This window comes from Balaenoptera musculus, chromosome 21, assembly GCF_009873245.2.
Source record: "Balaenoptera musculus isolate JJ_BM4_2016_0621 chromosome 21, mBalMus1.pri.v3, whole genome shotgun sequence".
NCBI classification, from domain to species: Eukaryota; Metazoa; Chordata; class Mammalia; order Artiodactyla; family Balaenopteridae; genus Balaenoptera; species Balaenoptera musculus.
In genome coordinates, this window is record NC_045805.1 from 23,046,949 (window position 1) to 23,073,832 (window position 26,884).

The following is a 26,884-nucleotide window of genomic DNA, read 5'->3' on the forward strand; positions in this document are numbered from 1 at the left end:
GTTTCTTCCTGATTCAGTCTGGGAAGGTTATACCTTTCTAAGAATTTGTCCATTTCTTCCAGGTTGTCCATTTTATTGGCATAAAGTTGCTTGTAGTAGTCTCTTAGGATGCTTTGTATTTCTGCGGTGTCTGTTGTAACTTCTCCTTTTTCATTTCTGATTTTATTGATTTGAGTCCTCTCCCTCTTTTTCTTGATGAGTCTGGCTAATGGCTTATCAATTTTGTTTATCTTCTCAAAGAACCAACTTTTAGTTTTATTGATCTTTGCTATTGTTTTCTTTGTTTCTATTTCATTTATTTCTGCTCTGATCTTTATGATTTCTTTCCTTCTGCTAACTTTGGGTTTTGTTTGTTCTTCTTTCTCTAGTTTCTTTAGGTGTAAGGTTAGATTGTTTACTTGAGATTTTTCTTGTTTCTTGAGGTAGGCTTGTATAGCTATAAACTTCCCTCTTAGAACCGCTTTTGCTGCATCCCATAGGTTTTGGGTCGTCGTGTTTTCATTGTCATTTGTCTCTAGGTATTTTTTGATTTCCTCTTTGATTTCTTCAGTGATCTCTTGGTTATTTAGTAACGTATTGTTTAGCCTCCATGTGTTTGTCCTTTTTACGTTTTTTTCCCTGTAATTCATTTCTAATCTCATAGCGTTGTGGTCAGAAAAGATGCTTGATATGATTTCAATTTTCTTAAATTTACTGAGGCTTGATTTGTGACCCAAGATGTGATCTATCCTGGAGAATGTTCTGTGCGTACTTGAGAAGAAAGTGTAGTCTGCTGTTTTTGGATGGAATGTCCAGAAATGTCAATTAAATCTATCTCGTCTATTGTGTCATTTAAATCTTCTGTTTCCTTATTTATTTTCATTTTGGATGATCTGTCCATTGGTTTAAGTGAGGTGTTAAAGTCCCCCACTATTACTGTGTTACTGTTGATTTCCTCTTTTAGAGCTGTTAGCAGTTGCCTTATGTATTGAGGTGCTCCTATGTTGGGTGCATATATATTTATAATTGTTATATCTTCTTCTTGGATTGATCCCTGGATCATTATGTAGTGTCCTTCCTTGTCTCTTGTAACATTCTTTATTTTAAAGTCTATTTTATCTGATATGAGTATAGCTACTCCAGCTTTCTTTTGATTTCCATTTGCATGGAATATCTTTTTCCATCCCCTCACTTTCAGTCTGTATGTGTCCCTAGGTCTAAAGTGGGTCTCTTGTAGACAGCATATATATGGGTCTTGTTTTTGTATCCATTCAGCCAGTCTATGTCTTTTGGTTGGGGCATTTAATCCATTCACGTTTAAGGTAATTACCGATATGTATGTTCCTATGACCATTTTCTTAATTGTTTTGGATTTGTCTTTGTAGGTCCTTTTCTTCTCTTGTGTTTCCCACTTAGAGAAGTTCCTTTAGCATTTGTTGTAGAGCTGGTTTGGTGGTGCTGAATTCTCTTAGCTTTTGCTTGTCTGCAAAGCTTTTGATTTCTCCATCAAATCTAAATGAGATCCTTGCCGGGTAGAGTAATCTTGGTTGTAGGTTCTTCCCTTTCATCACTTTAAGTATATCATGCCACTCCCTTCTGGCTTGCAGAGTTTCTGGTGAGAAATCAGCTGTTAACCTTATGGGAGTTCCCTTGTATGTTATTTGTCGTTTTTCCCTTGCTGCTTTCAATAATTTTTCTTTGTCTTTAATTTTTGCCACTTTGATTACTATGTGTCTCGGCGTGTTTCTCCTTGGGTTTATTCTGTATGGGACTCTCTGCGCTTCCTGGACTTGGGTGGCTATTTCCTTTCCCATGTTAGGGAAGTTTTCGACTATAATCTCTTCAAATATTTTCTCTGGTCCTTTCTCTCTCTCTTCTCCTTCTGGGACCCCTATAATGCGAATGTTGTTGCGTTTAATGTTGTCCCAGAGGTCTCTTAGGCTGTCTTCATTTCTTTTCATTCTTTTTTCTTTAGTCTGTTCTGCAGCAGTGAATTCCACCATTCTGTCTTCCAGGTCACTTATCCGTTCTTCTGCCTCAGTTATTCTGCTATTGATTCCTTCTAGTGTAGTTTTCATTTCAGTTATTGTATTGGTGATCTCTGTTTGTTTGTTCTTTAATTCTTCTAGGTCTTTGTTAATCATTTCTTGCATCTTCTCAATCTTTGCCTCCATTCTTATTCCGAGGTCCTGGATCATCTTCACTATCATTATTCTGAATTCTTTTTCTGGAAGGTTGCCTATCTCCACTTCATTTAGTTGTTTTTCTGGGGTTTTTTCTTGTTCCTTCATCTGGTGCATAGCCCTCTGCCTTTTCATCTTCTCTATCTTTCTGTAACTGTGGTTTTTGGTCCACAGGCTGCAGGATCGTAGTTTTTCTTGCTTCTGTTGTCTGCCCTCTGGTGGTTGAGGCTATCTAAGAGGCTTGATGGGAGGCTCTGGTGGTGGGTAGAGCTGACTGTTGCTGTGGCGGTCAGAGCTCAGTAAAACCTTAATCCACTTGACTGTTGATGGGTGGGGCTGGGTTCCCTCCCTGTTGCTGTGGCGGTCAGAGCTCAGTAAAACCTTAATCCACTTGACTGTTGATGGGTGGGGCTGGGTTCCCTCCCTGTTGGTTGTTTTGCCTGAGGCAACCCAACACTGGAGCCTACCGGTGCTCTTTGGTGGGGTCAATGGCAGACTCTGGGAGGGCTCACGCCAAGGAGAACTTCCCAGAGCCTCTGCTGCCAGTGTCCTTATCCCCACGGTGAAACAGAGCCACCACTCGCCTCTGCAGGAGACCCCCCAACACCAGCAGGTAGGTCCGGTTCAGTCTCCCCCAGGGTCACTGCTCCTTCCCCTCGGTCCCGATGCACACATTACTTTGTGTGTGCCCTCCAAGAGTGGGGTCTCTGTTTCCCCCAGTCCTGTCAAAGTCCTGCAATCAATTCCCTCTAGGCTTCAAAGTCTGATTCTCTAGGAATTCCTCCTCCCGTTGCCGGACCCCCAGGTTGGGAAGCCTGACGTGGGGCTCAGAACCTTCACTCCAGTGGGTGGAATTCTGTGGTATAAGTGTTCGCCAGTCTGTGAGTCACCCACCCAGCAGTTATGGGATTTGATTTTACTCTGATTGCGCCCCTCCTACCGTCTCACTGTGGCTTCTCCTCTGTCCTTGGACGCGGGGTATCCTCCTTGGTGAAGTCCAGGGTCTTCCTGTCAATGATTGTCCAGCAGCCAGTGGTGATTCTGGTGCTCTCGCAAGAGGGAGTGAGAGCACGTCCTTCTACTCCGCCATCTTGGTTAATCTCCTGAGTGGTTTTAATTGAAACTCTAACATTAGAATAAGAAAATTGTTGTGTATATGGGGTTTAGGTAATGTGTTATGAATTTAGGTTTTCCTCCAGTGCCAGCACAATGCTTTCCACATAGTATATTTTAAAATTTCTTTGAGTATGTGAAATAATGTAATTGTTTCTCCTACTGCTTAGGGGAAAGAATGTGCTGAAATTTACAAAAGAGGTTCCTATTACTTAGTTTGGTTGGGGAAGAACAATTCATCAGTGTGAACTTTTTATTGCTACTTGCTTGCCCTGCTCAAATTCAGACTCTGTTACTTATGACTCAGAGGTTCTGGGTGATCTGGTTTTACTGACCTTTCCTAATGCACCACTGCCCCTTCCATCCCCAAAGCAATGAAAACCTTAAAATACCCAATAATCCTTGACAGATATGCATAGGGTATTAATGGAGAAAAACACAAAATAGAAGAACATAGGAGACCTCAATTGAAGGAGAGGTATATCATACACATGGATTAGAAGACTCAGTATTTAAAATTTTCAACTTTCCAGAATTAATTCTAATCAGTAAGCTTTAAAAAAAACCAATTTCCAATGGCTTCTCATGGAACTTGAAGATATTTATATTGAACATCAAAAAACAGTAATAGCCAAGATAATTTTTTAAGAGGAGCAGAGTGGATTGACATTGCCCTACTCAATATCTAGGCTTATTTTGAAGTTAAACTATTGAACAAACAAACTGATGGAAGAGAAAAGATATGGAAAAAAATAAAATTAGATCTTTAACTCACACCATACTTACAAGATCTAAATGTGAGAAGCAAGATTATAAAAGTAATCTAAAAGAAAATGTAGGAAAGTATGTGAATAGGAAAGATACTTTAAAGATCACATAGGAAGCACAAACCATGCTTCCTATGTATGTAGGGAAAGATTGTTTAAGTTTAAAACTTGTATGAAATCAAACACAATGTAAACAACGTTTAAAGACAAGCCATAAACACAGAGAATATATTTATAATGCATATAACCAACACAAGATTGGTGTTCAGAATATATAAAGAACTCCTACAAAACAATAAAAAAAAAGACAAATGAAAAATTGGGCCAAGATATCTGTCTGATAGCTGACAGATGAAACTTGAATTGTCAGTAAATATATGAACAGATGTTTGTATCAATTTGCATGGATTCAGCTATAGATATTCCAGAACTCAACTAACAGAAACTTAAAGCCTAAGGACATTTATTTCCTGCTTGACAAGTCTAGAGGTAGGAAGTTCAAGAGTTGGTCCAGTACCTTATGAGCATAGGAAGTATCTATGCCATTATTTTCATAATTCTCTTGACCTTCTCATCATGGTTTCAGTGGCTCCAGATGTCACCACCTTTTATGAGAAATTTTCTAAAAATAGAGCGGAAAGGAGAGAAGAGAAAGGGACCCTCTTCCTTCATACACCTTCTCTTAATGGGGAGAAAAATCTTTTCAGAAGTTTCTAGATTTTCCCTTCTGTCTCATTGCCAGTCACTGACAGAGAGGAATAAAATCACCTTTCTGGCTTAGAGGAATCAGGAGTCACTCCCTGGACTGGGGAAAGGATTGCCTTCTCTTAGCATATATTGTCTGTCCAATTCCTGAGCAAAATTGAGTTTCTGTTTGCCAGCAAGAAAAGGGGATAATTAGAAAAAGCATTTGACAAAATTCAAATCCATTTATGATAAACAGTCAACAAAGTGGGTATAGAGGGAACATAACTCAACATAATAGAGGCCATATATGACAAGCCCACAGCTAACGTCATACTCAATGGTGAAAAGATGAAAGCTTTTCCTTTAAGATCAGGAATAATACAAGGATGTCTGCTCTTGCCACTTTTATTCAACATAACATTAGGAGTCCTAGCCAGAGCAGTTAGACAAGAAAAAGAACTAGAAGTCATCCAAATTAAAAAGGAAGAAGTAAAATTGTCACAATTTGCAGATGGCATATTATATATAGAAAATCCTAAAGGCTCCATCAAAAAGCTTTAGAATAAGAAAATTCAATAAAGTTGCAGGATATAAAATCAATACATAAAAATCTGTAGCCTTTCTTTGCACTAATAATGAACTATCAGAAAGAGAAATTAGGAAAACAATCTGATTTACAATTGTATCAAAAAGAATAAGATACCTAGGAATAAACTTACCAAGGAGGTGAAAGACCTGTATATTGAAAACTGTAAGACATTAATGAAAGAAACTGAAGAAGACAAATAAATGGAAAGGTATTCTGTGCTCATGGATTGAAAGAATTAAAGTTGTTAGAATGTCTATACTGTTCAAAGCAATATATAGATTACATGCAACCCCTATAAAAATTCCAATGGTATTTTTCACAGAAATAGAACAAACAATTCTCAAATTTGTATGGAATCACACAAAAGACTCCAAATAGCCAAAGCAGTCTTGAGAAAGAAGAACAAAGCTGAAGGCATCACACGCCCTGATTTCAAACTACATTACAAAGGTAAAGTAATTAAAACAGTATGGTATTGGCATAAAAACAGACACATAGATCAATGGACAGAATAGAGAGCCCAGAAATAAACCCATGCATATATGGTCAATTAATTTATGACAGGAGCCAATAAAATATAATGAGGAAACGACAGTCTCTTCAATAAATGGCATTGGGAAAATTGGACAGCTACGTGGAAAAGAATGAAACTGGACCACTGTCTTACACCATACACAAAAATTAACTCAAAATGGATTAAAGACCTGAATGTAAGACCTGAAACCATAAAGCTCCTAGAAGAAAACATAGGTGGTAATCTCCTTGACATAAGTCTTAGTGATGATTTTTGACTCTGACAAAAAGCAAAAGCAACAAAAGCAAAAGCAAAAGCAAAAGCAACAAAAGCAAAAATAAACAAGTGGGACTACATCAAACTAAAAAGCCTCTTCATGGCAAAGGAAACCGTCAACAAAATGAAAAGGCAAACTACTGAGTGAAAGAAAATATTTGCAAATGATATTTCTGGTAAAAGGTTAATATCCAAAATATGTAAAGAACTCATGTTGAAAACAATGATGGAAGAATGTGTGTGCGTGCGTGGGTGAATTGAAATTGAGTAGTCAGTCAAAGTCTCTCCTAGTTCTTATCTTTTGGCTGAGAATTGGATGACAGAAGGAGCTAAGCATGTGAAGATCTGGGTCCAAGGTCTTCAGGCAGAGCACACAGCAAGTGCAAAGTCCTCTAGACTGAAATAAGTTTGTCATATACAGGGAACAAAAAGTGGAAGACAGAGTTAGTAAAGCTCAATGAGATGGGAGAGGTGAGAGTGGCCAGCTCACATAGAGCCTTGTTAGCTCATAAGGAGATTTTAGTAATATTTTATGTGTGTTATTGGAATCCATTGCAGGATTTTAAGTAGGGAAGTGACCTAATCTGATATGTGCCTTGAAAAGATCACTCTGTCTACTCTGTTAAGGATGAATTGTCTGGCAGCAGCTGTGACAGTAGAGAGACAAACAGAAGGTTACGTGCTGAAGTCTAGACAAGAGATTGTGGAACTTGAAACCAAGCTGGTGGCACTGGGGAGTAGGCAGATTTGAGATGTGTGTTTGGAAGTACAGTTCATGCATATCAGGACTGAGGGAAAGAATTCTTCAGCAGTAAAATGAGGGTAATGGTATCTCTCACAGGGTGTTATCACAGGAGCTAATGCTTGTCAAGCATTTGGCATACTTCTTGACACACATAAGAGCTTACTAAATGTTAGCTACTTAGCATTATTATTGTTATTTTTATTGTTGTCAAGAATAGGGCATGTACTTTAAGCAAAAAGAATTTTTCTGTAAAAGCTAAATTATACCTGTTGTACAGCTCTCAGATTGGAAGTGTTATAGCACATACTGTTTTGTGGGTAAAAATCAGAGTATTACTCTGTCTTAATTTTTAACAACCTTTGGATCAGAGGGTGATGGTTCATTGGTTTTCCTTTTGTACTTCATAATACTGAACCATAAATATATGTATATATATATATATATATAGCAATATTCCTTTTAAAAACTGTGACTTAACTTTTTTAAACGTGTGCTAGCTTGATGAACTGCGACGCTGAAAATCTTGTCTGCAGTATGTCTGTAATGCTTTCACTTAGGGACTGTTTCTTTGAGTTAGTTACTGATACATTACTTCAACTTCTATGTAGTCCTTTGAACTGACCCTAATTATTATTTTTACTTTGGTTCTTTAGACCCAAATAAACAAATCAATTATAGAGATAATTATGACTACAAACCTTGGTTATGAAACAAAGGCCTTATATAACCATCAGAGATAATGAATTCTCTTTATGTGTGAAAAATAATGCATATGCATTCAACATGGGTAGAATGGTGAATGACCAATTATGATTTGTACTTAACAGTACAGGTAGAGTATATGTTTTGATAAACTTTTTATGTATGGTTTTCTAAATTATAGTACCTTAAATAGGAGACTTATTTGTTTCATAGATAACAAAACCTCTGATTTAATAATGTATTTTAATACAAAATCAAATTAGAAGAGTTGACTTCATAATTGCCACATAAAATGTATCTTTACTGATTTTGACTGTTCACCTCTACCTTCTTTTGTAAACTTCTATGTGTACACCCACATATATTTTATACAAAATTATGTTTTTATATAATAATTAAGAAAACAGATAATCAAAAAGAAAAAAATTCCATACTTCTGCTACTTAGTGATTTAGTCTCTTTTTCTACCCATCTATGTATCAAATATATATATATTTTTTTCTCCTATATTTTGTTTTATGTATTTTTAATCTAAAAGACTGATTGATCTAAAAAAAAAATCTATGTTGTTGAATTTTCTATAATATCCTGGTGTGTGTGTGTGTGTGTATGGTCTATATCTTTTTTGGTGATTTTTTTCATTGTGGTAAAATATGAATTTTAAAATGTTAAAATTTTGTTTATTTTAAGCAATTTAAAAATAAAATACCACTTTAGCCATTTTAAAGTGTATGACTCAGTGACATTAAGTACCTTCACAGTGTTCTAGCATCCTTTTAATACAGGATGGTATTATATCAAAAACCATCATTTCATCATACACTTAACAGAGTCTTTATTGTTGGGCATCTAATTTCCATGATTTTCTATAAATAATGTTATGATAAATATTTTTTTTTTTAGTAAGCATTCAATTTATACTGTTTTAATACGATAATTTTAGACCCCGTATTACACATACAAGTAAATCTAAAAGGAGGGGAGAATACATGTTACATTTGTACACCAACATTAATGTGACTGCAAGTTCCTATCATAACACAAAATTCTAGTGAAACTGTTAAAAGTGGCTTATCCAGGTGTATGACTTCTATCTACAGTTATCTCTGGGACCAAATGCATTCACATTCCTCCACATGACTCCACAAGACCACTTCATAAGGATTCACGGGCCCCAACATAGCACCAAATGAAGAATTTCCTTGCCACCAAAGATTCAGGGAATGAGCATAGAACTCCAAAAACTACTCTGAAGATGACTCTCTTTATGTTTATTCTCACCATTTTCCAATTTGTTTAGATGTAGCTAAATATGGTCTACAAGTACCTGCAAAAGAAGTTGGCCATAAAATTACTTACAATAACACAGCAAAATTTAGTTTTCTGCAAAATAAGTTAATATAATACTGTTTGTTCCCTCCCATAGATAACTTTGGATTTGTAATATTTAATTTCCTTTACTTCTATTTTAAAAGAAAGAAAAAACATACAATAGGGGTAGCCAAACTATTGCATGGAAATATTTATCCCTTACTTTCCCTCCACTTTACAAAGCAAATTGTATGATTCTAACACTTTTAAAACAAAATAGACTTTAGGAATAATTTGTTCTAAACTACCTGTATAAGTTTCCTGTGGCTGCTGTATCAAATTACCACAGACTCTATGGCTTTAAAAGAAATTCTTTTCTCTCACAGTTCTGGAGGCTGTCAATCCAAAATCAGTATCACTGGGCCAAAATCTAGGTGTTGGCAGGTCTGTGCTCCCTCCCAGGCTCTAGGAGAATCTGTTCCTTGACTATTCCTGGTGGATGCCAGCATTCCTTAGCTTGTGGCCACATCACTCTAATATATTATGATAAATATTCTTGATGCAAAATACTTGTTCATATATGAATCTTTTTTTAAATGATAAAGTTTGAAAAGAGGTATTGTTGAGTCAGAGAGTATATTTGTTTAAGGCTATTCATGATAGTGCTACATTTTTTTCTAAAATGTCATACCAGTTTTTATTCACATTATCAGTATGTGAGCACAGTTCCATTTCACTTTCTTGCTGATACCAAGCATTTTTGTTCTGTTTTGTTTTATTTTATATTTTAGATCTAAAAGTTTTAGTAAAAAGTAAACACACTCTTTGCTATTTTGCTTCAAAGTTATAACGTATATCTTTTAAAGTGCCAATTGATACATTAAGAAGTATCTTATTTTATCTTTATTTATTAGTGAAGAAAAGAAATTAGTTCTCAAACATTGTTAATGCACTGATTAGGGTGAGTTTGCACTCAGGCTTTACTCAGATCTATAAAGCAGGAAAATCACTAAATCTTCATGGGTAAAGAAAGCACCTGTGGCCCAGTGGGAGAGTAGGGCTGTGATAGTAGAGGCAGGAAGCACATTGAAGTCAGAGAATTAAACAGAATGTAATATCTGTAAAGTTTGGCAGATATTAAAGAAACAGCAAGATGGTGATAGTTACATTAGCATGTACCCTATACTTTTGGTGTTCCAATTACTAATATGAAATTGACTTCTTTTCACCCAAAATTTTCAACTTAACTTGAAGGATATTTTCTACGGAAACCTAATTCTCATAAATATCTGTGGAAACATATCTTTTACTTTGAAGACTTTTTCTTAGAGCCTGCTTTTCTGGAATGAGTGGATTTCTAAAGATAGTGTGGAGGACATAACGTTGAAATAAACCTTTTTTTTTTCCTTCTATTTTCCACATGGTTCTCATTTATTTAGTTTATATATGCATAAAATAAAGGAAGATATGACCCTTATTGCTTTTCAGTTTTATTTAAGATGTCATTTTCTAACAACATTGCGTGGTAAGTAATAGCATGGAGGTAGTGATACCTAGCCAGTTAAGTTCTAGTTAAATTTAAAGTAGGAAAGAAAGGATCATAAATGAAAGTATTAAGCTGGTAAAGATAAAAATGCTAATATTTGCAGTTTCCTTTTTTTTTTTCAACCCATTGCAGTGTAGCTTGTAATTTCATCACAGTACTATAATGACTTTCAAATTGTCAAAATGACTGTTCTTTTCCATTCGCCATTGATCTCACTAAATGCTCATCACGCTGGACTTTGCATAGTGTTGTTGCCCTTTGACTTCCATAATGGTGTGTTTTCTTGCTTTTCCTTACCTTTCTCAGTGCTTGCCTAGTCCTTACAGTGCTTTAGATTTTTTTCTAGCTCTTCCGACAACCCCCCACCATTTTTCTGTCTGAAAATTGTGATACTTTTCACCAGTGTTCTGGCTCTGTATTTCCAAATGCCTGCATTCTCACTTGTTTGTCATAAAATTTCCTCCAACTCAGTAAATCCAAGCTTGAATTGTTTCACCTAACTACCCATTCACTTAGTTTGGCTACCAGTCCCAAGGATAGATACTATGGCATTATCTTTATTTTTTCCTTTTCAAATATCTTGTATCCAAACTATCACCGCACATTTCTGGTTTCCATGTGTTCTTCTCCAATTGCCCTAGTGTAACGTTGAGTGTTGTGATTTGTCTTAGATTTGGTTGTCATTGGTATTTAAATAACCTTTATTAAAACATAGAGATGGATTTTATACATATGATTTTGTCTTGTGAAGCATGAGGGGAAAGTGAATGCCTTGGACAGGAATCTTGCCTCATTCATTTTACATTTCTAGCACAGTTGCCCAGCACATAATAGATGTTGAAGAAATGTTTTTTTGAAGGAACCGTGCAAATTAAGGGAAGAGCTTTCTTAGTTCTAAGTTCTGTGAGATGAGAGAATCCATTTGAATGGCAACTTTTTTTTTTTTTTTTTTTTTACCTTTTGCTATAGAACACAGTACTTCAGTTGTTCATATTTGTTGATATTAATTATTTTTTGATATTTGTTAAAGGAATTCTAATGGTTCTTTTTACAAAATTGACTTACTGTATAAAATATTTTCCCTCTTCCGTTTTAGGTTTTGGAAGGAAGGATGTGGTAGAACACTTACTGCAGATGGGTGCTAATGTCCATGCTCGTGATGACGGCGGTCTCATCCCGCTTCATAATGCCTGTTCTTTTGGCCATGCTGAGGTTGTGAGTCTGTTACTGTGCCAAGGAGCTGATCCAAATGCCAGGGATAACTGGAACTATACCCCTCTGCATGAAGCTGCTATTAAAGGAAAGATCGATGTATGTATTGGTAAGTATTATTTGTTGATATCTAAATTGTATGATCAACCTGACAGGTGTAACATTTTAAATAAAGATTTACCCTTCTTCCTTGTTTTTTATTGCAGTGGAAATAGTGTTCCCAGAGAATAAATAAAGAAGGCTTTATTACTTCTTATTCTTAGAAGCAGTTCTTTTCCACCAAGGGAAAGTAGAGAGATGGAAATCTAAAGTTGGTTAAGAACAAGTTTCACAACATTAACTCTCCAAATGTGAGACAAATGTCCACTGGTGTGGAACTAAATTTTGATGGATTACTGCTATCAAATTTAGTTAATTTACAGTCTCTTTAAAAGACTGCAAGTTTTCCATCCTAGCATCAATGAGAACCATTATAAAGTACAAGTTCTTACTGAACTGGATGATATATTTGGATGTTTTAGGTTGATTCAAGGAAAGTCATCTAGTACTAAGGCAAAACCTTTTTCTTTATGTTACTAAAATTGAACACCAGCTATTTTATTAGCACTGGAAAAGCTTTGAGTGGTTTGAATACAGTAGTTCAAGGCCTCATATTTTCAACATGTGCCATAGTCTAGAGAAAAAGCAATTTCAAACAAAATTGAAATTTTCAACGATTTTAAGTATTATGATTATATGAAATTGTATTCAATCAGCATGTCTTTCTCTTTTATATGTATCTAAGTATATTTTTTTTAGATTTTGCTATATTGTATAAACTCTTTCATTTTGAATCTAAAACAAGCTTCTAGAGAACAAGCATAATTTCTCCTGAGTGTATCATCTCTTTCTTGAAACTTAAGGTGGTGGATGTTCGTTTAGCCTGTGGCAGGTTGATTTACATAATTGTTGTCTTCCTGAATGGCATCCATTTGTTTAGTCAGATACTTTTATGATAAAACTCAAATAGATATGTCATTTTTAAAGATACAGAGGCGGTGCCATTATTAAGATTTTCTCCCTCTTCATAGCCGTCTCTTCCAGCCTCAAATATATTTTTTAGTTTTCCTCAAATTATTGCATTGCCTGACAAAACTTCTTTATCCCATTCTCTGTCATTATCCTTTGTCACTTCACCATCCACTGATGTGACCCTTTGGACACCATATCCTTTTTGATCTTTGACATCTTCCATTTTCACTTGATTTACCCATTTCCTCCTATGTCTCTCACTAAAACAGCCATGTCCTAGACTAAGTCATTTCATAAAACTAACCCAGAAAGCTTGAACTTACCACATATTCTCTGACCACTAAACATCTTAAGTTACTTGTGATAAGTTACTAAGTGATAACAATTATTGAACTTGACATGTATTCTTACCTAATGTTCTAGACCTTCAACTTCCCTACTTTCATCCTTTCTTGCTTCACTTTGTCATATCCATTGGATTTTTCTGTCATTAGTTATAGAATTTTATACAGTTTTCACCTTCTTGGAATATTGTCCCTTTTAGACTTCAGTGTTCTATTTTCCTACCTGTACCTCTCTGAATTTTTCATTCTCTCAGTGCTTTTAATACCTTATTGAAATTAATATTCCTCTCCTCCTCCTAAATCCACCTCCCAAAAGTATATAATGAAAATGCTCCTTTTATCTACATTCATTTATTGGTTTTTGAGTGTCAGTTATAAATTGAGGTTTAGTTTCAGACACCCCATTTCCTACCATAAAAATACTAAAATTCATTCTATAACTAAAAGTATAAATATATACCTCTATAAACATTAGAATATAAAACCAAACTCTTAATATAAAGCTATATTATAAATATTCCTTTTGGGTCATTTTCCTGCATGGGCAGAATTGAATGAGGCCTTTCTAATTCTGAGTGCAGTGATATTTGTATCTAAACTATATACTTTGTTTTCCTAAATCTCCCACAGGCAAGCATAGGCATTCTTTATTGCCCAAAGAACTTTTAAGTACAAAATTAATTTTTCTGAATATTTTTATTGATGATTGTGATTCTGATATTATAGATTCTCCTCTTGAAGTGATTAAACCATTTTTTTTCCCACTGAAAACTACTGATGTCTTACTTTATCCATTAAAAGTTGCAAAGGAGCATGTCTTTGTTGATGTTGTGTGCTTTGGAGATGTAGATTTGTTTCATCCAGTTGTGGATTCAAAAGGCTTTACACATCATAAGTCAGCACATCACACTTTATCTTCAGTTCCATTGATCATAGTAGAATTGGTCACCATTTTGTTGATGATGATCAATAAGATTGTGTGGGACTCATTATAAGGACATAAATGTGTTTGATATTTGGGTGGGAGTTGAAGTTAAGCTTTTAGCTCTTAACCTCTTATGAGTTGACATTGGCTAGGATGGTCTAGGAAACCAGGCTAGGATGCTCTAGGAAACCATCAATTGTATACTATAGAGTCTAAGGTCTAAATAATACAGAATATTCACAGAATTATAAAATATTTATTAAATTAAATAGAAAATACATTTCTCATCTATTTCTCATACAACTGAATCTATAAATCTTTGCATAATGGGTCGATAAAACTAAGAAAGCCTCCTGTATGTTATCTTGGCTAGATTGTTGTGTTGCCCTTGCTAGATTGCTGTGTATCCCAGTAAACCACAGATCTTAAAAAATCATATTGCTTTATTATATTTGACTCTTTAGAACTCTTTACATAATAAGAGGCATTTATTATATATTTTTAACTTTTATTTTGAAATATAGATTCACAGGAAGTTGCAAAAATAGTACAAGAAGATCCATGTATCCTTCACCCAGTTTTCCCCAGTGGTTACATCTTATGGAATCATAATACAGTATCAGAAATAGGAAACTAGTGTTGGTACAATGTGTATAGTTCTATGCCATTAATCACACATTGAGATTCATGTAGCTACTACTGCAGTCAAGATACAGAACATGTTATCAGACTCCCCCAAAGATCCCCCTCATTCTACTTATTTATAGCCTACTTTTATAATGACCTACTCCCCATCCCACATCCTTAACCCCTGGCAACCACTAATATGTCCTCATGTGTATAATTTTGCCATTTTGAGAATTTTATATAAATGGAATCATACAGTATATAATTTTTTGAGATTGGCTTTTTTTTTTTTTTCACTTGACCTTCCAGATTTTTTTTTAAATTGCTGATTATTATGCCATGGTGTTGATGTACCATAGTTTAGCCTTTCACCAATTGAACATTTTGGTTGTTTCTACTTTTTGGCTATTACAGATAAAGCTCCTGTGAACATTTGTGTACAGGTTTTTATGTGGAGATGAGTTTTCTTTTCTCTAGATAAATGCTCTGGAGTGTGATTGCTGGGTAATACAGTAAGTATATGTTTAGATTTTTAAAGAAACTGTCATAGTATTTTCCAGTGTGTTACATGATTTTTCATTCCTAACGGCAATGTATGAGAGATCTAGTTTCTCTGCATCCTTGCCCGGATTTGGTATTGTCACTATCTTTTATTTTAGTTGTCCTAATAGCTCAACAACGTTTTAATTTACACTTCTCTAATGGCTAGTGATGCTTCACATGCTTATTGCCATCTGTATCTCCTCTTTGGTAAAATGCCTCTTCATGTCTTTAGCCCTTTTTCTTGAAATGGAGTAGGATGTGTATTATCTGGGATGCTTTAGTTGCAAATAACAGAATACCTCATCAATAATCGCTTAAACAATAAAATCTTATTGACTCACATGATAGAAAGTCTGCCCGAGGTTACAGGATTGACTCAGGAGTTTCAACAATCTCTAAAGAATAGTCAAACATGTTAGCTTTTCCCTCTTGGTTTCAAGGTGATAGCAGTAGCTCCAAGTGTCGTATTCTCACATCAACATCCAAAGCAGGAAAGGAGGAGGTAAAAAAAGGGCTTTTTCTACTTAAGATTTTTTTTTAAGAAGAAAAATCTTTCCCAGAAAACTTCCTCTTAAGAGCCCATTTTTCAGAAGTAGGTTACATGTTCATCCCCCTGCAGTAACCACTGGCAAACAGGAATGAGATTATCAGAATTAGGACCAATCATGATTTATCCCCTACATCTGGGCACCTTGCTTCCCAAATAAAATTGGATTTTTTTAAGTAGTAAGAAGAGGAAATAAATTTGAGTGGATGATTAATGATGTTTCCACGGAAGGATAAAACAAGTAAGATATAAGACTTATTAGTAACATGCCTAGGAGTGGGATTGCTGGGTGGAATGGTAAGTGTATGTTGAATTTTACAAGAAGCTGCATTTCCCTGATGGCTGAATGTGTTGAGCATATTTTTATGTACGTATTGATCATTTATGTATATCCTTTTGTGAGGTCTCTGTTCAGATCTTTTGACTTTTTTTCCTTATTATTCCCGAGTTTTGAGAATTCTTTTTTGTGTTATGGATATAGACCTGTGTTGGATTTATATATTGTGAATCCTTTCTCCCAATCTGTGCTTTGCCTTTCATTTTCTTAATGGTGTCTTTAGGCAAGCAAAAGTTTTCAATTTTGGTTGAAGTCCAATTTGTCAATTAAAATAGAAAAAGTATTTGGTGTCTGCCCAGCACTGGAATAATAAGGTGAGGTATCTAATAGACAATTATTCTTAGGTTAAACACAGTTTATAGTGAAATAAGATTATAGTTTTAATTATCAATACATTGCAGAAGTTCAGGAAAGCAGGTTTTGGTTTAAGGGTCTCTGCTTGAAGTGCTTTATGATAACTTAGGATACACTTTTAAAAATTAAAATGAAAGAATTAGCTACCCCATAATGAAAAATTGAATGTATTATGTGGCTCATTTTTAAGATTTAAAAGTCAGGTGGACCTTGTTTAATTAGAAAATAATTATCCAAAATATGCATGGTTATTTCTGTGATAACATTGTTTGCCCCTACTATTTGGAAGTATATTTCTAGAATCTAGGGAAATAAGTTATTTTTAATAACTTGTTGCCTGAAATCTTTCTGTGAAGGAAGACATTAATTTGTAATACTTAAACTTTTTTTTTTTTTTTTTTTTGGTTTGTGCTATCCCTTGGCTCTTCTGAGATCAAAAGACACACACAGATGTTCTTTGAGCTGTTTCTTCATGTCACTGGCTTTGGTCATAGTTTCTCATATTCCCGCAGTATTGAGACAGGAACTATAAGCAGTTTAAGTAGTTCAAAGACACTCTTTATAGTTCTGGTGTAGTCTTAACCTCTAGTTCTCATTGGCATCTCGGAGTAGAGTAGCCGTCTGTCCACTCAATAGTATATTTCCTTTCCTTTTTTTTTTTCCCAACAAAATGTGAGTTGGGAGCGAAATATAAACTTCGGAGCACAAGTGTTAAGGACCAGAGTACCGTTTACCATATTTTAGTTTTTCCTACCTTTGTTATTTAGGGATCACATTTTCACATAGAGTCCTCTTCAGCCTGGGTCTATGAGTGAGGGAACTCCCCTGCTGTCACTTTCCAACTTGTAGCAGAAGCAAGGAATGAACTTATTTTACTAATAAGCCTTTGAGATTATGGAGAACATTGTTACTGGCCATAACCTAGACTACCCTGACTGACTACACTCTATTTATGAAATTGAATTCCTAAGTAAACAATAAAGAAATGGTTAAGAAGAATGACTTGTTTGGTTGCCATCACAGAGAAAAATATCTTGGAGCTGATCCCCAAGTGAATCAGGGTCATAAACACAGTTCAAAATGCTTTCCTACTTAATAATTAGCATATACAAGTGGTATGTGCATAGTGATGAATTACACTAAAATTGTTGTAATCAAAATATATTTGCTTTCTAATGCAGCTGTAGGGTCAAGTGACAGTCTCTTAAACTGAATCAGGTAAGGTGTCAATTTGAGCATGCTTCAAATCGGTTAGTGCCTTGTTATATGCTCCTTTGGTATTCTGCTTAGATTGTACTTGGTTCTTCTTGGCTGATCCTATTGTTAGTTTTCTGTGGTAAGGAACTAACAATAATTGTCTCATTTATTCTTGTATTCTTGTTGCCTATAGCTGGTATCTAATTGTATACTCAAGAAATGTGTGTGGAATGGCAGAGCAATTCACAGGAAGATGGCTAGGTTCTCTCTGGCTTTTTTGCATTACTTTGTGTTAATGTGGGTAAGGAAGTTGAGTAATTTTCTACTTCTTCTTGATTAGGTGGTATTTTGAGATTCTTTTATTTTAAAGTAATGTGAATTTGCAGCATGTCAGATAATCCTATATTTATATACAAATATAAAATGTATAGTCAGATATAAATTATGTTTAGATAATCTACCATTTGTCAAATCGTCATTCTTCATTAATGGTGGGTTGTTGAATATTGGTTCTGAGCATGCATTGACTTCTGGTTATGGATTTTCTATAAGGAATGGGCAGTCATACACTTTTTGTTGTTACTTGTAGATTAAACCCATGAGTTCTCCTGTCATGAACTGAAGAGTTGAGACAGGGAGGGAGAAGAAAGAAAAAGGTGATGTTGGTACATTTACCAAAAATTGCTTTAGTTACATGATACATAATACAGTGTTTTCCCTTGAGGCAGCCCAAAGTACCTAACCAAACAATTTCACTAATATTTATATCCTATGCATGAAGCAGATGATTCAAATTACCTACCATTTTACTAGTGAAGAAAGGAGAAAGCTGTTACTTTGCCACAGTCTGTAGAGCTGATATAAAGTTGTTATAATAAGAAATGTTTTCTTGACTAAGAACAGAAAGTTCTCTCTGCTTAGTGAGATTTATTTGAGTGTATTTTAAGCATAAAAAACTAATTTCATTCTTTAAATGTGCCAAACAAATCCTTCTTTATTCTTAGTTCAGCTTTTTAGACCATCTAATATTTAACAAATTTAAAGTGGTAATTTTACCTTGCTTTAAAAACAAAAACAAAAACAAAATCTTAAGATAATCTATTTACTAAAGCTGAAACTGTTTTTATTATTATAACTCACTCCTAAAGTAGTATCTCTTTCATAATTTCCAGGTAACTCTATTTTATGTATCTTTTATCTAGAAAGATATATTTACTTTCCTTGTTCAAACTCTATTTTAAATTACCTTATCTACACACTCGTGTTTCTCTTTGGATCATATAAATCTTTCTCCTTTACTAAATTACCTGATCACTTCCATGGTCCTTTGATGAAAAGTCCTGGAGCTTGGGAGTGGCATGGGATTGAGGGTGGAGGGAGGGAAGGGTGGGATTGCTTCTGGTACATTCTTGTCTTATGTTATTTCAAATATAATATATTGAAGGTTAACAGCTTTCTGGGTTTTGTCTTAACAGTAATATTAAAAGTAATAGATGTTCATTTTAAAAAAAATTAGCAAATACACTGATAATAATTGTCACACCTTATTTTCTGGCCATTTAGATTTATGGTAGCCAATAAATGAAAATCGGTTAAAATGTAAAAAATTTAAAACTTAATTCCTCTGTTGTACTAGCCACATTTCAAGTGCTTAATAACCATATCTGGCTATTGGTTACCTTATCAGAGTGTGTAGATATTGAAATTGCCATCATTGTAGAAAGTTCTATTGGATAGTGCTGTTATAGTCAGTGTACCTGTGTCCATAGTCCTTTCTACATAAAAATGAGATCATTCCACGCATCCTGTTTTCTTATTTTTTCACTTTGTGTTATGACCATATTTCATTATCTGTGAATATTTTTGTCTAATCTCATTTTTAAAGGCAGTCAAGAATTATATAGAAATAACCACTTTTTAAATCATTCACCTATATTAAGCCATTTAGAATATTTCTGATTTTTCACTATTTTATAAACAGTACTATAGAGACTATCATTTTCATTAATTACATATGTAAACCCTGATTACTTTAGGATAAACTACTGGAAAGCTAGAGCTTCTTAATAAGAATCAAAGAAATGTAGCTGCTGGAGTACTTGATTAGGGCTCTTGATTTAGTCTGTCACATTATCTATCCATATGCCATCCATAAATGAGCTAGGTTAAGAAAAGTCATTTCCTATACCTTCCTTACTCTTTGCAAAAATTCATTGAAAATTCAGTGAAGTCTTGAGAATTTGCTTCACTTGCTTTTGTTTCATTATTCTCTCCCCTTTTCCTGCCAGAATACTTCCCTTTGGCATTTTTAACATCACTTTTCCATATAAAAACTGAATTGGGATCTTTTTTAAACAAGTCTCAATGTAGCATTTTCACAAAAATTAAAAAAATGGCAAAATTCCGTACTTTTATCCTTTAAAAGGAGAAGAGCCAAAAATGATAGCAATTTTTCCCTTCTGAAATAATCCCTGCTGACACTGAGCACCATTATCTTGATGACTTGCCCACTTATGTTCAACTTCATTCAAGAAGGTTAGAGTGTTTATGCATTTACCTGATATATTTGGGATTACTTTAGTAGGCATTCTGGTTAATGGTGTTAAATATATATTGATATATTTATATAGAGAGTTTGATATTTGTTCATTGTATTTTATTAAAATTCCCAGAATGAATGCCTTTATTCTCCTAAGCACTTAAGAAATATATCAAAGATGCTTAAATTAGGGGGAAAAGGTCAAGTAACAAGAACAAAAGAACAACCAAAAACCTCATACATTTTAAAAAGTGATGTAATGCTTTGCTTACTGCTCAAGACTGTCTGTTAAATTAATTAATTATATGTTTGCATTTACTTTTAAATTAAACATGATTGTCCAGAACAGTCTATGGATTTCAGTGAGATGTATGGCTTAAGTTTGGTGTTGTATGAAAGTGGTATTTGAGGCAAATGGCTCATGTAACCAGTGGGTTCTCTTTACATGGTTATCGTGTTATCTGAAACGCGTGTATATTAAAACTGTGTCCTTGCTTTGTACAGTTCCCTGGTAACTGAGATTTCAGAGGCAGGCCCAGATTGGAGATAAAGACTTATGGAGTCCTTCTCACTCCCCATTTTCAGCTGACCAAACTAGAAAGTTGTTAAGTATAATAATTGCAGTTTCAGGCTTTAAAAAAATGTTATGTATTTTTGTTGTTTTAGTTCTTCAATTATTTAAATCTGCTAATTCTCTTTTTTTAAGTGGGAGTGGGTGTTAGACTTTTCATCTGCAAACAGAATCCAGGATTAAGAATGTAACCTTATTGTGAGTTGTTTCATATTCTGCCCTCAGGTGTGACAGTACAGATAAGACATTAAGAAATCCCACAGTGTGTCCAAATATATGTTTATTTTGTGTCAAGCCTGAAAATTCCTATCTTTGTTGTGGTACAAATAATCATGGTTACAGATAGAGGGCATATATTTCATTTTGCCTTTGGGGGGCACAATTTTGAGTGTTGATCTTTTGAAAGAATCTATTGTACTTGAGTATGAGGATGGAGGGAACAAGAGCAGGTATTCTAGTGGGTCTCCTCAAATGGAACCCTGGCTGTCTTGGTGTTATTGCAGAGTCTGGTTGCTTGCTTTCCCCCAGGGGGTTGTTGGATGGTATTAGGAAGAGGACATTGGTCATTGGAGGAAGGTATTTAGGACAAACGCGTAGATGTGCCCTTTAGAATTCACATGAAGGAAAGAAAGCTTGAGTTACAGTTCTGGTGTGATCTTGGCTTCTACTTGTGTAGAATGATAAGGTAGAAATTAAATGCTTGGCTTTAGAATTAAGTATGAATTCCCCTTTACCACAAATAATTTAGTTGCTTTGAGCCTCAATTTCTCATTTATAAGGTGGGCATCAGACCTACTGCATCAGGTTGTTATGGACAGTTAAATGAAATAATAAAGCAGGTAGAGCCTCAGCAAGTGCTTGTTTCCTTCCACTCTCTTTTCCCTTGGGTGGCAGCATAAGGTGTTCTCAGAGATCATTTCTGTGTTCTGACACTCAGTAAAAACTTAATGACAGATATGTGGCTCTTTGTTGCCTTCAATGTGAATTAGTTTATGTCCTTTGTTTCATATTCATTGTTACTTTGTAAACTTGAATTATGATTTGATAAGACATGAAACTTTTTTAAAAATTGCAATTTAGGGGCTTCCCTGGTGGCGCAGTGGTTGAGAATCCGCCTGCCAATGCAGGGGACACGGGTTCGAGCCCTGGTCTGGGAAGATCCCACATGCCGCGGAGCAAATTGGCCCGTGAGCCACAATTACTGAGCCTGCGCGTCTGGAGCCTGTGCTCCGCAACAAGAGAGGCCGCGACAGTGAGAGGCCCGCGCACCGCGATGAAGAGTGGCCCCCGCTTGCCGCAACTAGAGAAAGCCTTCGCACAGAAACAAAGACCCAACACAGCCAAAAATAAATAGATAAATAAATAAATTTTAAAAAAATTGCAATTTATGCCTTTTAACTTAGCAGAGACATTGCAGATAGGATAATGGAAAATTATCGTAACGTAAACATTTTCCCCACAAATATTTCAATAACAGGAGTATGAAGTTCTGGTGATTTGCTGTGACTAAGTAAAAAGCGTATGAAAGCTTGACAAATGCAAAGAGATGTGAACAATGATAATTTTTTAAAGGCAAATTAATTGTGAGTAAATAGTTCTTCAAGCTGCTAGAGGGCATCATAATTGCTGTTTCTGAAAATTGCAGCCCTCTAGGAATGAGAGAAGGGAAAGAGCAAAGGAGGAACTCTGTTAAAAGAAAAAGGCATTCTTTTCCTCCTCACTGTGGGGGAAAGGAGCTCAGGTGGGATGTGAGAAACGTGATTGAATACTGTCATTAAGAATATCGCTCATAGGATAATTTATCGAAAACAAGCTACGTTAAAAAAATTATTTGATATATTTCCCAAAGAATGATAACTTAACAGTTATGTTCTTTGCCTCCTCAGGTTGAAAGTACAACAGTGTATTGAGGTTCCAATCATTTGAATTCTTAGAGACATAGGAAAATAATAATTGTGATATTATTTCTTAAGAAACTAAAATTCAAAGCAGAATCAGAATATTATGGTACTGGCTCAACCCTGTGTTCCTTGTGAAAAATGTTTTCAAACATGTGACTTTAAACCTTGTATCCAGTAGCACTAAAACTGAATTGGTCTTAATATTTTATAATGGGGGAATTTGCCTGGAAATGCTAGTAAGTCCTTGAGGCCTTACTCGGCTCCTAACAATTTAGGGATGGACTCAGAAAGCGGGTGAAACTTCTCTCAGAGAGATTGGGAGGCACCTTTTGCATGTGGTTGCTGTCCCTAGAACTGTAAAAGTTCTGTCATCCTGTAATCAACTTATGTGGTCAGACTGTAATATCTACTTTGTTACTTATTAGTGTTTTACTTACATGACTCTAGTCAAGTATTAGAAAAAGTGATCTTCCCCTAAGTACAAGGAAGTATAAAACAATAATTGGGCACAAACGAATTCATTGTTCCTAGGGCTGTTACCAGTTTGCGTTTATTTTAATCCAACTGGTATTTTTTTAGCACTCTCTGTGCACGGGATTCTATTTTTGAAAGGCAGATGAAAAGGTCCTGATTGAAGGGATAGGGTGTTTATTGAGTCCCTATTGTGTGCTAAGAACCAAGCTAGGTTTATATATATTGTCTGAATTATGACAGCAGTCCTTGGAGGAAGGTAGTGAAAGAGGAAATTGAAATTGACAGAGGTGAAGTCACTTGCCTCAGGCCAGGCAATTGCTAAGTAGAGAGCAGTATTCTCAAACCCAGGTTTGTCTGACTCCTAGACAGGACTTTCTTTTAGACTTGATTCTCTAGGGTTTCCAGGTAGAAAGGAGATATGCTTTGTTATAATCATTCTTATATTTGTTCTACTGCCTGCTTTATCTTATAATAAACTGTGGTTTGTGTAAGCAGATAATGCTGATTTCCCAGATGTATTGGGGCCTGCCTTAACTCCTTATTGCAAAAAGGATGTAATTGAATTGGATATAAGAATCTGCTATATACACATACAGAATAATCTATACCTAAGTTACTCCATATGTAATGGGCCTTTTCAAAAATTCTTGGTCTTCTCTATTTATAGGAAATCTTGATAATGGGAGCAAAATTTAATTGGAGGATTCTTTTATTATTATAACATTTCATGCCAAAGTTTGATCATAAAGAACTAGTCTCATGTAAATTCAGTAAAATTTTATTTACTTGGATTAGCTTTTTTGAGTAAGTAATTAAATATTTTCTAATGTCTTTAAAAAAATTCTTACATGCACATGTGTACTATATGCCACTGTTCTAAGAGCTCCTCAAATATTTATTTGTTTTGTCCTCCTAATAACCCCATGAGTAGGTACTGTTATTATCTCCTGATTTACCGGTGAGGAAATGGAAATACAGAGAGGTGATGTTGCTTCCTGGGGTCCCAGAACTAGGAGGTGGCGGAACTGGGATTCTAACCCGTTCAGTCTGGTTCCAGAGGACCAACTCTTAGCTATGGTGTTTTGCCATTAGTAAGTGCAGCAGACTTAAGAGAGAATTTGATTTTTTTGAACTTATTTTAGCTCAATGAACTATCTGCCTTTATGTGCCTCATTAGATGGAAACCCATTTGTACCTTTTTTCCATGTCCCTCACCAGGAAATAAATAAGAATACATTTTTCTCTAAGTCCAAAGGCACATAAAGGCAGATAGTTCCTTGAGGTAAAATTATGTATCACAAGTATGCTAGTCCCAGGTGTTGACAGAATTCTGAATTTTTGGTGACTTTTGTATGAAAGGCAAAGACTAAAAAAAGTATGGTTAAAAACCTGGACTTTTACACAATAGAAAATTACTTGTTGACTATTTTACTTAAGACTTATTTCTACAGTCTCAGCATTATCACAGATTCTAAATTAATGTATTTATTTTATATTGGAATTGTTTATTTAATGCTATACCATATTTAATGTTGTTTGCTTGATAAGAACTGCCCAATTTTTATTTCTCCATTGGTTACAAATTAATTACTTTAAAGAGCAGCTTTAAGAGAAGTATTGTTTTGGCGAACATACTTAAACAGCATGTGTAAAGATCATTTTTGTCTGAGGAGAAATATCTCTCTCATTATAAAAATAATATATATTTGTAATAAACATTAAAACACTGTAGAAATATGTAAAATAGAGACATTTTTGTAAAGATTCATTCACCATGTATAGCCATATCTACATAATACTTTAAGATCTGTTGTTGCTGTAGATGCCCATTGAGATCCGCCCATGTACTCTAGAACTAACGCCTCTTTCCCCATAACCATTGTTTTTATTGCCTCTTCCAGCTTCTCTGGCCAAGCTTTTGAAGTCCAGAACCAGATATGAGGCAAGCTGGAGCAAATTCTCTTTAATGAGAGTTTGGAATTAAGGTTCACATAGTACAAGTATATGTATTGTCTGTTGCCGAGGGTGATGGCGATAAAGCTGGGAGACAGGGATAGACAGCAGCAGGAAAAATTTGGGGACATGTTTCTGCCTTTGCTTTTGATGAGATGCCTCTATTCTTCAATAAATGTTCATGTTGTTTAAGCCAGTTAAAGTAGTTTTTTCTCCCTTGTAATTAAAAAAAAAAGCCCTCTACTTGATAAAGTCAGTACTCAAAGATATATTCATAAGTCACAGCATCTTAAAATTAAAAGAATCCTTAGAAATCATTTTTATTATTTACCATTTACTATTATTTGCTATTTTTAAAAACATTTACTAGTTACTATTTTATTGATTTACTATTTGCTTATTTCCTATTATGTTATTAAACCACAGAAATCTTCCTTCAGATGAAGTCTAATGCAGTAACCCAATATGTAAAAGTGTTGAGAGGGGAGAAGCATAGACCTTCATGTATCCCACCTCACAAAAGTTCATGTGTGTGTGTGTGAGTGTGAGTGAGGGGAGTAGGTGTGGGTCCTTAAGACCCTAAAGAGCAGTGGTCTTAGCCAGGAGCAGTTTTGCCCATTGAGGAGATATTTAGCAATATCTAGCGACATTTTTGGTTGTCACAGTGGGGGAGTGCTGTTTACATCTATTGGATAGAGGTCAGGGGTGCTGTTAAACATCTTACAATGCCCAGGGCTACTCCCTACTGTTGCAAGTTCACGTTGCAAGACAAGCCAAGGCCAAAGCCAGGGCCTGACTAATTTGACTAGAAACGGTGCCACAAGTGCCAGCTCCTTGTGGTCCTTGTACCATACAGCAAAAAGGATGACACTGAGAGAAAAAGGGCTGAATGACTGCAGCACAAGTTGTGGGGTCCTCTGTTGCTGAAGAGCCAATAGAAGGGGAGAGGAAGAAAGCCCCCTACCCTACCTCATCAGAAGTGGGAAGTGATGAGGGAAGGTAGAGAGGTGAGTGGAAGGTGGCCTCACAGTAGCTCCTTGCAAGTCTCTCATCTTTCATTTCCAGAGGTCACAAGGCATTTGCACCAAGACACAGATGAACTGTGATTCAAGTCTTTGCTTAGCATGTGAGGATACTTGCAGAGTCTCCAGGGCACCATGGTGGAGCCATCACCCTACACCTGCAGTAAATAATTATCTGGTCCAAAATGTCAGTAGTTCACTCTGCTCTAGAGTAGTGCTGTTCAGTAGATACATAATGCCAGACATGAATGTAATTTAAATTTTTCTAATAGCCACATTAAAAAGAAACAGGTGATATTAATTTAATAATATATTACTTAAAGCAGCATATCCAAAATATTATTTCAACATATAATGAGTATAAAACATTATTATGCTAAGTGAAATAACTCAGAGAAAGACAAATACTGTATGATATCACTTATATATGGAAATCTAAAAAATACAACAAACTAGTGAATATATCAAAAAAGAAGCAGACTCACAGATATAGAGAACGTAATAGTAGTTACCAGTGGGGAGGTGGGGGAGGTGCAATATAGGGGTGGGGCAGTGGGAGGGTGTTAAGATAGGCTCCAGGATATATTGTACAACCCAGGGAATAGAGCCAATATTTTGTAATGACTGTAAATGGGAAATAACCTTTAAAAATGGTATACAAGATTAAAAAACATTATTAATGAAAAATTTTATATTTTTTTCAACTGGTTTCTGAAATCTAGTGTATATCTTCTACTTAAAGCACATCTCAATTCAAGCAAACTTTTCATCAGTAATACTTGATCTGTATTTAGATTTAATAAAATTTACAGTTGAAACAGTAGATTCACATATCTAAGGTGTTCAAAACATATTAAACATTTTCCAATAACTGAATTATGTACCAGTGTATCATGTATCAACTTAATATTTAAA

General features: G+C 35.1%; 1 protein-coding gene across 2 annotated transcripts in view; it reads left to right on the top strand.

Moving 5' to 3' along the window:
• TNKS (tankyrase) overlaps positions 1–26,884 on the top strand; it is a 182,220-nt gene that overhangs the window by 20,818 nt on the left and 134,518 nt on the right. For both annotated transcript variants that reach the window (XM_036838654.1, XM_036838655.1), the window contains exon 2: positions 11,509–11,733. In XM_036838654.1, the coding sequence (XP_036694549.1) occupies positions 11,509–11,733 (225 nt within the window). The remainder of the gene's footprint in view (positions 1–11,508; positions 11,734–26,884) is intronic.